Genomic DNA, 15,269 nt, shown 5'->3' on the forward strand with positions numbered 1-15,269 from the left:
TTTGATAATTTTGAGTGGAGGATTTAAAGTTGTTTATTAAATACAATATCAGTGAAGTACCCTTTTTTTTTTTTCTTTTCTCACCTTTAAAATAATAGTTATCATTTAACCCATGATAATATAGTTAAAAAAAATTATGATAATATAATTATAATGTTTGGCCTCTAATCTGCCCCTCACGTGCAGGGACGGAGCCAGGATTTTAAGTTAAGGGGGGCGACTTTGACCTCTAGTTTGGCAGCTTCTTAGTCGTGGAGGTTTTTTTTTTTTAATTTTTAATGTGTGCATTTGCTAGGTAAAGACAAAATTGTTCTATTTAAAACTTTTTAAAGGGCAATTATTTATTTGAGTAAAATTGGTTAATTAGACTTAATTTTTTTTAGCTTTGCTATTGGTGATTTTTGTTGTTGCACAAATGTTTTTGGGCTAGTATATGTTGTTTTAGATTTTAGATCTATAAAATTTCAATGGCCTTTAAAATGAGAAAAATGCTAGAAGTATATTGATGATATAGTGAGTGATTATTGATAAGTAAAAAAGTTATGCAAGTAATAAACTCAGATGCGAACCAATAAGAATTTGTACCTCAACAGTTTATAAAAATATTGTAAATAAGTTTGTATCTTTAACGTTACTCTAAAAAGATTCAATAATATTGTTAATAGGGTAAAATGTAATTTTATAGAACAAAATTGCTAAAATTAATGCATATATATATAATTTTTTTTTTTAAATTAGGGGGGGCCACTGCCCCCCTTGGTCAATGAATGCCTCCGTCCCTGCTCACGTGTGTCCAAAGTTAGATAATCCCCACTTACGGATAAATAAATATATATATTTTGAGAGACTAAAAAAAATTTAAAATTTAAAGAACAGGTCGGATTAAAACTTTTTAAAATTAAGGGACTAAAATGGTATAGTTGTATTTGAGTGACAAAAATGTAACTTAATCTTTAGGGAAAAATAAAATATACTCTCAAAAGTTCAAAACATGATTAAAACTCATATTAAAAAAAAAGCATGATTAAAACTGCGTCAAATCTAGGTTAAGAGGCCGATGGACCAGGTACCACAGTTTCTCATTCGTCCTTTGTGGGCCAACCACTGGGCTTTAACCTAAGCATATCCATTCCCCCCCGAATACGCACGTCAAATCATAAGAACATAGACATCTCACCAACTTTTCTTTATATAAGAGCATCCACAGCAGTGGAGCTAAAAATTTAGCAATTTAGCTCCACTAAAAGTTACTTTATCTATTTTACCTACACACATGCTGCAGCAGTGGATCTATTTTAGCTTTCAACACAATAAAATAATATAAACATCACAATAAAATAATATATCTACCACAATAAAATAATACATCTCACTACAATAAAAACACCACAATAAAAAAGGTAATGTGAACACAAAATAAAAAATTACTTTTTTTAGCTCATGAACAGTACATCTATCTATAGATGTGCGTATGTGATAATTTAAAAAAATATAAATTTAAATTTCCACCGCGCTTCTTTTTGGTGTTTTGGTGGAGCTAAAATAGCTATATAGCTATTTAGCTCCACTGCTGCAAGTGCTCTAAGTAATGAGTTTGCACTTTGCACATATGCTTGTCCTTGCGCCATATTCCGTACAGGTGAGTTTTCATAAACTTGTCCTTGAAATCTTCTATACACTTACCTTACTAAAATATTAGTTCAAAGATACCGAAAAGAGGGATATGAACTTTGTACGACTCTTTTAGAAACTCCAAAACATGCTAGCTATAAGATTTTTAATGAACTATTAGTTACTTTTGATGTTTCTAAACTTTGAATCCATTGCGGTTGGATGTGAAACTCATATTCGTAAGTATTTTTCCGTTTCTTTTTGCTCAATACAAGCTTGCTTGGTATGAGATGCAGTGAAGCATTGCAGCACATGGATTGGGATCGAAGTCGAAGTGCATTTCAATGAACATGACAAAGGGGTTTTAGTTTTTGCGCGAGCAATAGTCCACCTATGGTGTCTTATTCTTCTCACTCACACTGCGCTGTCAATGAATCACAAAATCCAACATTGGAGCATTGGGTATCTCATTTTCATGTCATAAGGCCAGAATAAATTTATAGTCCAGACATAGTGCAATAATTAACAATATTAATCACACATTCAATGAGACTAAGAGTCCGTTTGGATAGAACTTATTGCTGAAAACTGAAAATTGAAAATACTGTACAAAAATAATTTTTTAATGTGTAAAAATTACTGTTCATCCCAAAAAGTACTGTTCATTGGCCTAAAATCACTGTTCATGGCCAATGAACAGTGACATATGCGCGTGGAAAAAAAAAAAAAAAAAAAACGGGTTGGACGTGGACGTGCTGTGCTATCCAAACGCATTCTAAGTGCTGGTTTGGATCCAGCTTATTAGTGCTGCGTCTGCGTTTTGCTTTTTTTTTTTTTTTTTTTACCCAGCCGTAAGGTTGGACTTTTCAGCCATGAACAGTGCACAAATGCACTGTTCATAGGTCCCACAAATTTTACTTTTCAGCAACTTTTTCATTAAAAATGGGTCCCACGGTACTATTCACACATTTAAAAATTATTTTACTACAGTGTTTTCAATTTTCAGTTTTCAGTTTCAGCAAAATAAGTTCTATCCAAACGGACCCTAAGTATACGTTTGAATACCACTTATTTTGCTGAAAATAATAAAAAAATATTTAAAAATTACTGTTCATGCTTGAAAGTACTGTTCATATGCATGCTTACACTGTTCATGTTCATGGACATGAACAGGGCAATAGGCGCTAGTTAAAAAAAAAAAGATCTTGAAATGTAAAACAAAGCAAACGCAAACGCAAACGCAAACATGGGTTAACCAAACAGACCTTAAGTGTTTGTTTGGCTAGTTTATTTTTTGCCAACTTATTTTGCTATGGGTCATGCTAACAAGTTTTGACACTACTTTTATGGAAAATGAAAAAAACTGTCAAAACATTAATTGTTGTTTTTTCTTTTATTATAAAAACATTCTTTAAATAGATTATTAACAAATGCCCTAAGGGCATCTATTAGCATTTCTCTTTTACTATCCAGTTTATTTTTGCTATTATTCATAGGTCCCACTATACTATTTAACATTTACTTTTATCTACAGTATTTTAAGCAAAAAGTTTTCACTTTCAACAGAATAAGCAGATTCTAAACAAATCCTAAGTCTATTTATTGCTCTATAATTTTTTATATGCACATGTTGATAGAATAACTTCATCACAAATCTACAAAACCAAAGTGGATAAGAGAATCTTTAAACTTTCTAGAAGCACTAGTGTGGGGGTCAAAAACACCCAAAAAGGGAACTATGATGAACTTAATTTATCTACATAAGTAATTTCTAAAAGATGGGAAAAAATCCATAATGGGAAGATCAAACAATAAGATAAAGATAGATGTAGATTGAATCAAGCTTTCATATATGAAGGAACAATGTTTTATGAGATACATGAGAATGATTTAAAGGGTAAAAACTCAGAAGAAAATCTCTCTTAACACTCTAGTTCTAGCTTAAACTTTCTCTCCTTCTTTTTGGACCCCCTCCCCTGTTGCCCTCCTCTTCCTTTTATAGTCACTTTCTCTTATCCTTTAGCTATCTAGCTCCTAGCTGGATTTGGGGATATTTGTCCCATCAAGATTCTATTCTGCCATTTCTTGATCATGAAAGCAGATTTTTGGGAGTATTTCCACTATTCAAGCCAGTCATTCAGTATTTAATGTAGCTAACATTAGGTAAGGGGTATCATTAATGAGAATATGACTGTTTCATTGGGTTCTACATTTTTTTCATCGCGTCCTTCTAGAGAAAGGTGGAAGGAGGATGGTCATATATGAGGAAAGGAGTTGTTATCCAAGATATCTTGATGACCTCGGGAAAAAGGTTCAAGGGGGTTACCTCGATTATGATCTCTGGAGGGTTACCATCCCAGATTTCCACAGTTGTGAATCTAATTGGTTTCTCTTGGTTAGTTTGACATTCCATTTGCAATCATACCTTAAGTTGGGCATGCTTCTCAGGTTTACCTCTTGGGCTTTTCCCTTGGAGTTAAATCAGAGTGGCTAATATTAGGTAAGGGGTATCATTAATGAGAAGATGACTGTTTCATTGGGTTCTGCATTTTTTTCATCACGTCCCTCTGGAGAAAGGTGGAAGAAGGATGGTCATATCTGAGGAAAGGAGTTGTTATCCAAGATATCTTGATGACCTTGGGAAAAAGGTTCAAAGGGGTTACCTCGATCATGATCTTTGGAGGGTTACCATCCCAGATTTCCACGGTTGTGAATCTAATTGGTTTCTCTTGGTTAGTTTGACATTCCATCTGCAATCATACCTTAAGCTGGGCATGCTTCTCAAGTTTACCTCTTGTGTTTTTCCCTTGGAGTTAAATCAAAGTACCCCCACCCCCGGCGGCCCCAACTAGCATAGATTTGTAACAAAATAAAACAGTAGATAAAACATTACACACCTGATTAGATACTAGAATAAGAGAGAAGTCCACAATTTCCAGTAACATTTGAGAATGGAATGTGTGTGAGAGAGGAAAATTAGTTACACCTCTTCCCTTGCAACTCTCTCTCTCCATATTTGGCCAAAACAGCCAATTGCCACACACGTTCGGGTCACACTCGAGACAAAAAAAAAAAAAAAATTGGTGTATATATGCAGGTGAGAGAGTTTTAGAGTGTCTTGGTTTTAATGGGCCAAACCAATACTTTAGCAAGTAGAGGATTGGGCCGTTTTTAATAACTAAAATTGCAAACTTATCTAATTAAAGGTTGTCTATGATATAGTAAAAATTCATACTATTAATTATAAGGTGCACTAGAAGGACCCAATATTAACAATGTGGTGATCGCTATCTAATATTGTGTCACTAAAATACACTCCAACCAATCCATGTTTTATTAAATACACAAGACAATGACTATTGTAGCCCACGACATTAAAAAACGCTAACACATTTGTCAACTTTCATAACACTGATGTGAAATGGATCCAGAGCTTAGAGTTTGCTGTAATGTTTACCAAACAATAAATGCCATCCTTCAGCAATAATCTCCTTTGTAGTTTCGTTCCTTATAACCACGACTGTTCCAAAGTAACCACCTCTCTGTCCCAAAGCCCTTGAGGTGATTTCTAACTCATCCTGAAATTTGCCATATAGGGAGATCAATTGCAAAAACAAATCTCAAGCCAAAGGCTGTGAAAATGCTCTCAATGTGAACTAAAAACCTTATTACTCTACTTTTTTTAGTTTTTCCTCTTCCAAGTTCCAACACTAGAAAAGCCAATAGGATTGCCAAATGATTCAATCTGTCCTTCATATTGAAAGGTAGAAAACTTGAGAATTGAATGTCGACACCTAGGGACCATATTCTAAACCAAAATTTTAATTTTTAAGAACATGCTTAAAAGGTTGAGATTGTGTCTAGTGCATCAGTGCACTTGACATGTTAGGATGTGGATACATGTCCAATTTTGGACATGTGTCCATATCTTAATACGTTTAGTTTTAAACATGTGTCGAGAGATGCATTGGACACAAGCCGTTTCCATGCTTAAATGCACATTTCCATGCTTAAATGCACATTTAAGGTAATGTATATGTTGGCTCATTAACATTGTTATTGTCTGGTTCTCTCACGATTGTTCACCAAATTGTAATAAAGCTAGAGATTGTTTTATGACAACACATGCACAGTGTAATTAAAAGACATATATATCAACCAAATACATGTTAAACACTTGAGGATGTTTTAAAATGAAAGCTAGCTTACATCAGGCCTCGCAGTTGAAAGAAATGAGATCGATATGTGCACTGAAACATTAAAGGGAAGACCCTCTACCTGGACTACACAACCGCCAGCTATATCTACAATATTTGCAATTGCACCTGAAGCCAACTTTCTGGTCCTATCCTGCAAATACCAATCCCATTATTAAAAAAATCATTTTTTATTGATTTTTTTTTTTGAGAAATTTTTTATTGATTCTGATCATTTAAAAGGGTATAAAAAATGTTTAATTACCATTTTGGTCTCTGGCATGTGTTTAGTAAATGTTTAGTCCCCAATCTTGTGGTATTATGCAAATTAATCTCAACTGTTAGATTGTAGAAGAAATATATTGACGTGACTAATAGTAATATTAATTTTGATCCAACATGGAATGTCATGTGGTCTTAATTTTCAAAATAAAATATTAAAAAAATAAATAAACATCAAATGACATGTGGCATTTATATATTTATTTATTTTTAGAAAATGAAAACCTGTTTAAAATAACTCACTGAAATTAGGATCACAAATCCCTAATCCTAGCTCCATCAAGACCACAAAACAACACTTCAAATCTCTTCCATCCTAAGACCCTAGTTTCATTTCTTTCCCTCTCTTTGTATCGATTTATCTTGTCGAGTAACAATTAATAGAGGAAAGAAGAAATTGCTCATCCAATGGTTTTTTTAGTAACATCATATTTTCTTTAAAACATAGACTATATAATTTCATATACAAAGACAGTAATAATATGTGCATAATACTAGAATATATAGTTTCATATATAAATAAAATCATAATAAATGTCTATTAATAATTAATACAATTATCAAATTCATATTTAGACAAAATAAATAAATAAATAATCATATCATGTTAAACTTTTCAATGTATTACACATGTTACTGACTCGTAATTATCAAAAACAAAGTGTTAAAAAAAATAGTCCAAGATAAAGGTTTGGCTTCAACAGTCCGACCACTAATAGGAAAATAGCATATATTCTGTCTTACGTAATGCACACAACTCACTTGAGTAGATGGGTCAAGTGAGTCATAGATACATATGTGTAATACCCCACATAATTTTTATTTAAGAGTTTTCTTTAAAATATAATTTGCTGCATAATGCGCTTTCTTTTAATCGTTATCATTAATTACCTACTAAGCCTTCACATCTTATAATACATGTTTCAGAATGTATGAAGAGATAGTCGTTTATTCTAAGAGCAAGAGGCTAAGAAGGTGTTTTCCTCGAGTTAGAAGACGTACAATCAAGAGACAATCAGATTATTCAAGGTAAGATTTCTCTCAATTAGAAACAAGAAAAAATTAGAATTTTATTAGGTTATTTAGAAATTTGATTTTGATCCTAAGATTTATATTCTAACGTTTAGATTTTCCGCTGGATTAGATATTAGATTTGAGTCAGTGGGATTTCACGAATCATTATTTTTGTTTAAGTCTTCCATTGGATTTATACATATAATCCTAGATTGAAGTCAAACAATTCGGCCATTCTTCTTCCATTGAATTGGTGTATATATATAATGGTTAAAGAAGAAGTCAAAGAAGGAGGGGCTACTGTCCTGTTGGATTTGTGTGTGTTTATATATAAAGGTTAAAGAAGAAGTCAAAGAAGGTGGCTATTGTGTTTTGCCTCTGAGACTTGCCTTGAGATTATGCTAGAAGTCAAATAATTCGGCTGTGGTTTCACTGCTTCTGGGACTATATATATGACTTGTTTGGGGTTATGTATATTAACTTAAACTCTAAAACATTAGCTGCTGCCTCTGCGTTCTGATAAATTCAAGGGAAAACACATATTTGTTTTGGGTAGAGATACTTTGCATTAGTGCTATCATTTAGTTCAGGAAAGTATTTTACTAGTGAGTCAGTTTTTATAGTTTAGTGAAATTTATATTTTGTAGAGGATATTGAGTAATTTCCATAATTGATTATAGGTTCGATTTAAGAGTGTCTTGAGGCTCTTTGGAGATTATTTTGGCTGGATTTTCAGAGTGATTCGAGTGTGGTAAGTAATTATGCATAATATGCACAAGTTTTGTTCTTTAGGTTCTTAGAAGTTAAAGATTTTCAAAGTTATATTTTTAAGCTTACATTTTTTAAAAGTTTATCAAAAAAAAGCATTTTTACACTATTGAAAGAGAAATTTTAATTGGCTTTTCAAATAATGTTTTAAAATAAATTTTGAATTTTAAATAACGTTTTGAATGTCTAAAACCCATTTAAAAGATGATTTTTAACTAAACTATTTTCTGAAAATAATTGAGTTTCAAAGTAAGTTTTCTAGAAAGATTTTTGTTCTTTAAATTGTTTCAAACCAAGTGATTTCGAAATCATATTCTTGTTTTTTTTCAAATGGTATTTAAGACGTTCCTTTTAGTAAACTGGATTTTCAAACTTATTCAAGAATTGTAAAAAAATACTTATATAAACTCTTCAGTTCCTATTCGTTCCCTAAGAGAGTCAAGCATCTTTTGATTTATGTTTCAATTTGATATTGTGATATTCAATATATCTTTATTGTTGGAACAATTGTTAATATTGAGAAAACTATTATATGCTGTATAAACTTTATTGTTTGTGATATGTGACTCAAAATGAGTGTTTTTAGAATTGATCAGATATATATGTGTAAATCCGCTCACAAGATCAGATGAGAATATGTGTTGATCCCTCACCAAGCAGTGCTGGTTAGATGTTGGTATCCGCTCACAGGATTGTATGTGAGAATATGTGATGTGTATATGTGACACTGTGCTCTGATCAATTATTTGTATGTGTTTCCAAAAGATTTTAAGATATGATTATATGTGTATTAAGTGATTCTTTACATGTTTTGAAAACTATATTGGATATTTTGAGTGTAATTGTGAAATTAAACTCGTGTCTTGCTTGACTCTATTCCGTTGTGTATTCTGTATAATTACTTACTAGATGTGTGGCTCACCCCATCAATTAATATTTTCAGATTAAAGTATAGTTGAGAATTAGAACCTTTGGACCGCTTGTGAGGTGCAAGGTAGAGCGTGGAAGTTGTAGGCGGCTTCAGTGTTACTTGAAGACTCATAAAATTTTAGTTACCTTTATTTTGTAGTTCACATTCAATTTGTGGAGTTTATTTTCAATTTGTGGAGTTTTGAAAAGATTATTAGTTATTATTATTTTTATTTTCCGCTTAGACTTCACAACTTTTTGGAGATTATTATAAATTGTGAATTTTAGTTATTATAAGAGGTTTATCAGAAGCATTGTTTATTTGGAGTTTTATTGAATTAAGTTTAAATAAATTATGTTTATTGAGCTAAGTAAGGTTAGCAAGTTAGTCAGGTATCTAAATTCATGTTTCATGGATTTGGGTCCTGACAATATGACAATAACTAATTAATGTCTTCTTATCATTGGTAGTTGGAGCCAAACTTAATCTATCCAAGAAATGAAATTCAAAATCAACAATAGGGAAAGTCAAAATTTGAAATGGCTCAAAAGAACAAGTCCTTAATATCAAAGACAAATCAAATTCATATTTGATATATGTGGCTGGGTACAAATTCACAATGGTAAAATTCAAGAAAGCAAAAGCTTTAGGAACTTTAGTATGGATCGCCATTTGGTCTCAACTAGAACCAAAAAAAAAAAATGAAATGGATATTATGTGGCGTTTGGTACGGGGAATCCACATTACTCCTGGCATTTAGATTCCCAGGAATGTAGCTATTCCTATGTTTGGTTTCATTGGGAGATTCCTAGGAATGTGAGATGATAATGTTTGGTGTATTCCCAGGAATCTTAAATGAATTATTTGTTTTTCTCATTTTGTCCTTAAATTTGAATGTGAAGTACCAAGCCCATTAAAAAAAAAAATCTTCCTTTAAATAAATAATGAAAAAATATATATAAACTATTAATTAGTCCTTTAAAAAAAATATCTTATTCTATATAGATAGATAAAAAAACATTATATAAACTATCAATTAGCAACACATTCATTAAAACTGTGATCTAACATTTCAAAATGACAAGAATAATACAAAAATAACTATTAGCAGAGTTATGTATCCTGTTTATGTTGTTTTGGCAGGAAAAGATAAAGACAAGAGAGAAGATATTGATAATTTGTTTTATAGTTTATCTTAATTGCTTAAATGATAAGGAAAAATGGTTAAAATTGTCAATTTATAAAAAATACAATTTCTTTTAAGTTTGAGAATCTGGATTCCCACCTGTTTGAGAATCTTAATTCCTACTGAGGGGGGTTTAAGGATTCCCTTGACATCTGATTCCATAGCGTAATTTGCAACCAAACATGGGAATCTTTAAACATTCCTGAAAATCCTAAAACATTACCCGTACCAAACGCCACCTTATTGTTTATCACGTTAGCTTTTATCATCCACCACCTAATGATATGGATCATTTTGAAATAATACCAAAACCTTTATGGACTAAAAAATACCACACATTTGAAATATTAAGGATCATTTTGACACATAACAAAAACATTAGGGATCAAAATAAAAATTAAACAAAAACAAAACATTTAAAAGCCTATAGTTTATAAGGTATAACTAAACAATTCCTTATTATTAAAAAAATAACAAATTAAATACTATAGTTTCAAAAGTAACCATAAAAATCAGTAAAAGAAGTAGAATTTAGTCATTTACAGCCCTTTGTAAAAATTGTGCCCAAAACTTTGAACGGTTAAAAGTTATATTTTTTAGCATATTTGTTGTGAGTGCTCTACTGATTATTTGATTAGAAGAAAAAAAAATTGATTATTTAAATAAAAGCAAAAAATGTGAAATGCAAGTGATTCGGCAAAGTGCGTTGAGTTGAGACTTGAGAGATATGATCTCTTATGGCCTGTTTGGAAGTTTAGAGAGGGAGGAGAGTAGATGAGAGGAGAGTAGTGGGGATGAGAGTAGAGTGAAATGATTACCCTCCATCTTGTTTGGATGTTTTTAAAATTAGTAAGGGGGAAGGGAGTAATTAGCCCTTCTCCTTGTTTGGATGTTTTTAAAATTGGGATGGAGAGGAGAGGAAATGATTAAATAGACAAATTTACCCATATTTGAAAATAAATTGCAACATTGGTCTATGATTAATTGGTTTGTAATTTTGTTAATTTAAAAAGGGTAAATTGGAGAATTCATTTGGTCAATAATTTATCTACTCTACTCTCTCTCCAAATCTCTCCAATTTGGGGGAATTAAAAATGAGGGGTTAAAGGTAGTTGAAACCCCCCCAAACCCCTCCAAATCCCTCCCCCTCCTTCCTTAAAAAACTTCCAAATAAGGGATTTAAATTACTCTCCCTCCCTCTACTCTACTCTCCCTTTTTTTTTAACATCCAAACAGGCCATTACAGTGAGGCGAGGAGGGACACTAAAAGTACTGGACACGAAGCCGGGTTCGACCTGGTCAACCCAGATGTCTCCGAGGGCAAAGTCCTCATAGAAACTGAACTCCTAGCCTGTTTGTTATCTTATTTTAAACTCACATTTTTATATTTTAAACAATTTTACACATATTTTTACATATTTTTCATCCACACAAATTTAAAAAATTTACAAAAATTTCGTCTCAAACTTCTTTACCAAATACCCGCTTCACTATCTTTATTTATTTGGTTTTTATTTTGTTTTTGGGTTCCCAATTCCAAGCTCTCTTTTTCATTTCCTAGGCTTCTCATTGGAACACCGCAATTAGAATATATATATAATATAGGGAGTAGGGTCCCAGCAATGATACACAAAATTCGACGGTTCTTTTGTTTTTGTCTCCATAGAATAGACTTTCTAATCACGCGGGTCACTAAAGTGAAAAACCTTTTTCTTTTCTTTATGGTCTCAACGTGTCTGATTTTGATTGCGGAGGGGTAAGTGTTACGTGAATCCAACGTTAAAGAAAAAGTGGTAGATTTATGTCAAAATAACTCATAAACATAACCAGTCAAAATCTATCATGCAAAATAATTAGATTGTTAGATTGTGGTGCTAATTAAAATTTGTCAAAAGTTTTAGCAAAGCAACAAGAAATTGATATATCATTGTCACTGGATGGATAAATAACAGAGTTTGACTTACTTCTAATATTTTTTTAGAGGGCAGAGCTTGTGTCTTGTGAAAATTTTCACTGAACACAGCAGAATTTGGACACATGTCCCTAATCCAACATGTCTAGTGAAAACTTTCACTGGACACATGGTACACAATTTTTGAGAAAGAATTTCTTTTTGTTTTAATGATATATTGCCACATTACCTACTAATTAAATAAAAGAAAATGTTAAATTTAAAAGGTATTAGAAGTAAGTCATACTCTAAATAGTAAATAGTGAGGTCCTGTGACTCCTACCACTACCACTAACATGAATGGACCTAGCTAGAACTCATAGGCTTGAAGTCTAAGTTATTTATTAATTCCTCTTGTCATACCTTACATTGTTCAAGCCAACCTGGTTGCTGCTTATTTTGATACTAAAATTATTAGTATAGAATGCTTCATCACGTGTCCAAATTTTCTGTAATACTCATCTTACTCTATTTTATATTCTACAAATTAAAAAATAACACCTGTCAAACTATTTAATAAATTTATATATTTTCTTATTTGCAATAGGACTAAACTCATTCCTCAGCTCTCTTCTCTAGTCAATCCCGTCCTCTCTTGCCATTCCATGTACCATAGGGTTTGGCAATGATGGTTGGCCATGATTGGAGGTGTTGATGGTGTCAATAAAATTGACACCAGTAGAGGTGGGTGGTGGTGATGTTGGTGGTAAATTGATGGGTGGTGGTGGTGAAATTGACACAAATTTAGCATTTAATTAAATAGGTCGACATGTGTCATATTATTATTTGTACTGCATAAAATGGTGCAAGGAAAGTAGTAAAAAAGATTTGGACTCACTACATGACATCCTAATTTGTGGGTCTAATTTCTATTTTTTAATAGTCTAAGAAGCTCAAGAGTTGAGGCAATAGTTATAAACCAGGCCTAGTCCAACTGTTCATTACCAATAACCAGTTGAATCAATACCTAAACCAATTTGGTTGTTTAGTTGGACCATTTATGCTATTGAATCGATAAAACACAGTCAGTCTTTTGCAACCCGTGCAATCCAAATAGGTTATTCTTGTATCTTTAGTCTTTACAAATGTAATTCCTGTATTGCTATATATGGAATCATATATTTTAGCATTAAGCATTTATTATGATTGTGCTGGTATATGGAACTATATATTTTACTATTTGAAGAAAATATAATATATACTAAGATTCTTATGGAGAGTTTAAATATAGAATAAAATTTAAATTTAATTTAAAATATATTAGAATAATAATGTGTAAAATTGTAATTTGTAAGGCTTTAAAAATTTATGTGACACAATATTATAAAGTCAACCAAACGAGTCCAAATTTTCTGTCTCACTTTTCTTACTCTACTCTATACTCCACCAATAAAAACTTGCCATGTGTTCACCTAATTAATTAAATACTATTATTATTGACTTATTAATGCTACATTTATTAATTAATAGTAGTATTTAATTAATTAGGTGAACACGTGACAAGTTTTTATTGGTGGAGTATAGAGTGGAATAGGAAAAATAGGACAGAAGATTTGGACTCCAACCAAACATCAAATGTCTTTGATTATATATATAAAATGTCTTTGACAACTTACGCTGAATTTGAAATTGCATTAAAAAACAAAACTATACATTTTTCATATCTATAAACCAAGAAAGGACTTACAATGGGCTTCTCCACTTGAGGAAGAAAGAAGAGAGTGACCATAGGGGTGTTGGCATAGTTTAAATTTACTAAGTTATCAATTAACTGCATGACAAGTAGCGCCACACACTATTTTCAAACCCAGACCAGACCAAGAGGTCAGACTATGAAAATCGAGAACCTTGATGAAAATCGATTTTTTAAGCATAAAGAACCGAATTTTTTTGTTAATTCTGTGAACCCCTAAAACCGAGATTGGACCGCACGAACCGGTGGCAAGAACCATGCAGTCCAACCCCTTATCAATTTTTTTTTAAAAAAAAAACAACTTAACACAATTTTATTCTATTTAATTAAATTATCCATCTCTTATAAGGAATAAAAAAAATTATAATTAAAATCCTTCAAAGATATTCAACTTTACTTCAAAAATTAATCATAAATTTTAATGTTTTCATGGTTATTATTTTATTTTATTAACTTTCTTATTTAATTATTAAATTATGCTTGAAAATCATTAAATTTTCCTCACATATATGGATATATTAGTCAATTTTGCTAGTTTTATGAATTTAATATCTATATTTAGGCTTTAATTAATTATGACATCATTACGGTTCGACCTCGACTCAACCTCGGTTCGACATCAAAAACCTTGAACCTCTCCCTTTTACGGTTCAATAAACAATCCAAGTTTCAAAACCACGCCACAAGGAGATTACATTTGTAAAGCTACAAGAACAAGTACATAAGGCAAATTTGCAAGTTCTCATGGCAGTCATTGGTGCACAAAATAAAGACAAGTTGCATGGTGGCGATTTTTCCAAAATATGAAATATTACAACAAGTGTCATAGAAGTCCAAAGGAAGGGGGAAAAGATCATCTCCATTTCAAATCTTGCCCATTTCACTTACCTGTTCCTAGAAATTGTTAACCTAGACCTTGAGTTTTTTTTTTTTTTAAAGTTATTTGCATCTATCTTTAGTTGTTATTTACATTTCCTCCATTCGAGCATTGAAAATCCTCTTAATTAGGACATTATTGAACCACATTTTCTTAACCACGAAGTCAAATAATTCACCCTAGTCCACAAAAGGTTATTTCGAAGTTTGTCATATGGCATTCAAACCACTTGTACGTCGAAAGAGTAAAAATTAAAATACTTGGAACCTCGAAGAAGTACAACCCATTGACTCCTTTAAGATAACTGGTTGCAGCACATTGTTGTGGACGTAGAACTGCATTTCAATGAACATGACAAAGAGGGCAGTAGTTGTTCTGTTTTTGCATGAACAATAACCCAGCTATGATGTCTTATTCGTCTCACTCACACTTCATTATGAATAATGAGTTTGCATATACGCTTGTCCTCGCACCAAATTTCGTACAGGTGAGTTTTCATAATCTTGTCTTTGAAAATCTTCTATACACTTATCTGACTAAAATTTTAATTCAAAGATATCAAAAAGAGAGATATGAACTTTGAACGTCTCCGTTTGAAACATCAAAACATGTTAATTAAGCTACAAGATTCTTAATGAGCTATCAGTTACTTTTGATGTTTCTAAACTTTGAAAATTACAGCTGTTCTCTTTTTGAATCCTTTGCGGCTGGATGTTCACTCATATTCGTAAGTATTTTTCCTTTTTTTTTTTTTTTTTTTTGGTTCAATACAAGCTTGCTT

General features: G+C 31.8%; 1 protein-coding gene across 1 annotated transcript; it reads right to left on the bottom strand.

The window, feature by feature from the left end:
* Positions 1-5,045: 5,045 nt before the first annotated feature.
* On the bottom strand, positions 5,046-12,006 carry LOC142606178 (uncharacterized). The gene is made up of 4 exons (XM_075777567.1): positions 11,932-12,006; positions 11,212-11,313; positions 5,821-5,961; positions 5,046-5,189 (listed from the first exon to the last, which is right to left on the bottom strand). The coding sequence occupies exons 1-4, from the start codon at positions 12,004-12,006 to the stop codon at positions 5,046-5,048; spliced, it is 462 nt and encodes a 153-aa protein (XP_075633682.1).
* Positions 12,007-15,269: the final 3,263 nt, after the last annotated feature.

This window comes from Castanea sativa, chromosome 8 (genome assembly GCF_040712315.1).
Source record: "Castanea sativa cultivar Marrone di Chiusa Pesio chromosome 8, ASM4071231v1".
In the NCBI taxonomy this organism is placed as follows: Eukaryota; Viridiplantae; Streptophyta; class Magnoliopsida; order Fagales; family Fagaceae; genus Castanea; species Castanea sativa.

What these genes read in the sequence shown, in the direction of transcription:
- LOC142606178 (XM_075777567.1), bottom strand. Translation starts at nt 12,006, where the DNA reads ATGTGTCCAAATTCTGCTGTGTTCAGTGAAAATTTTCACAAGACACAA. An exon ending in CCTCTAAAAAAATATTAGAA is followed by an intron (nt 11,314 to 11,931) that starts GTAAGTCAAACT and finishes CAAACAGGCTAG; the next exon opens with GAGTTCAGTTTCTATGAGGA. An exon ending in GTGTCCCTCCTCGCCTCACT is followed by an intron (nt 5,962 to 11,211) that starts GTAATGGCCTGT and finishes TGGTATTTGCAG; the next exon opens with GATAGGACCAGAAAGTTGGC.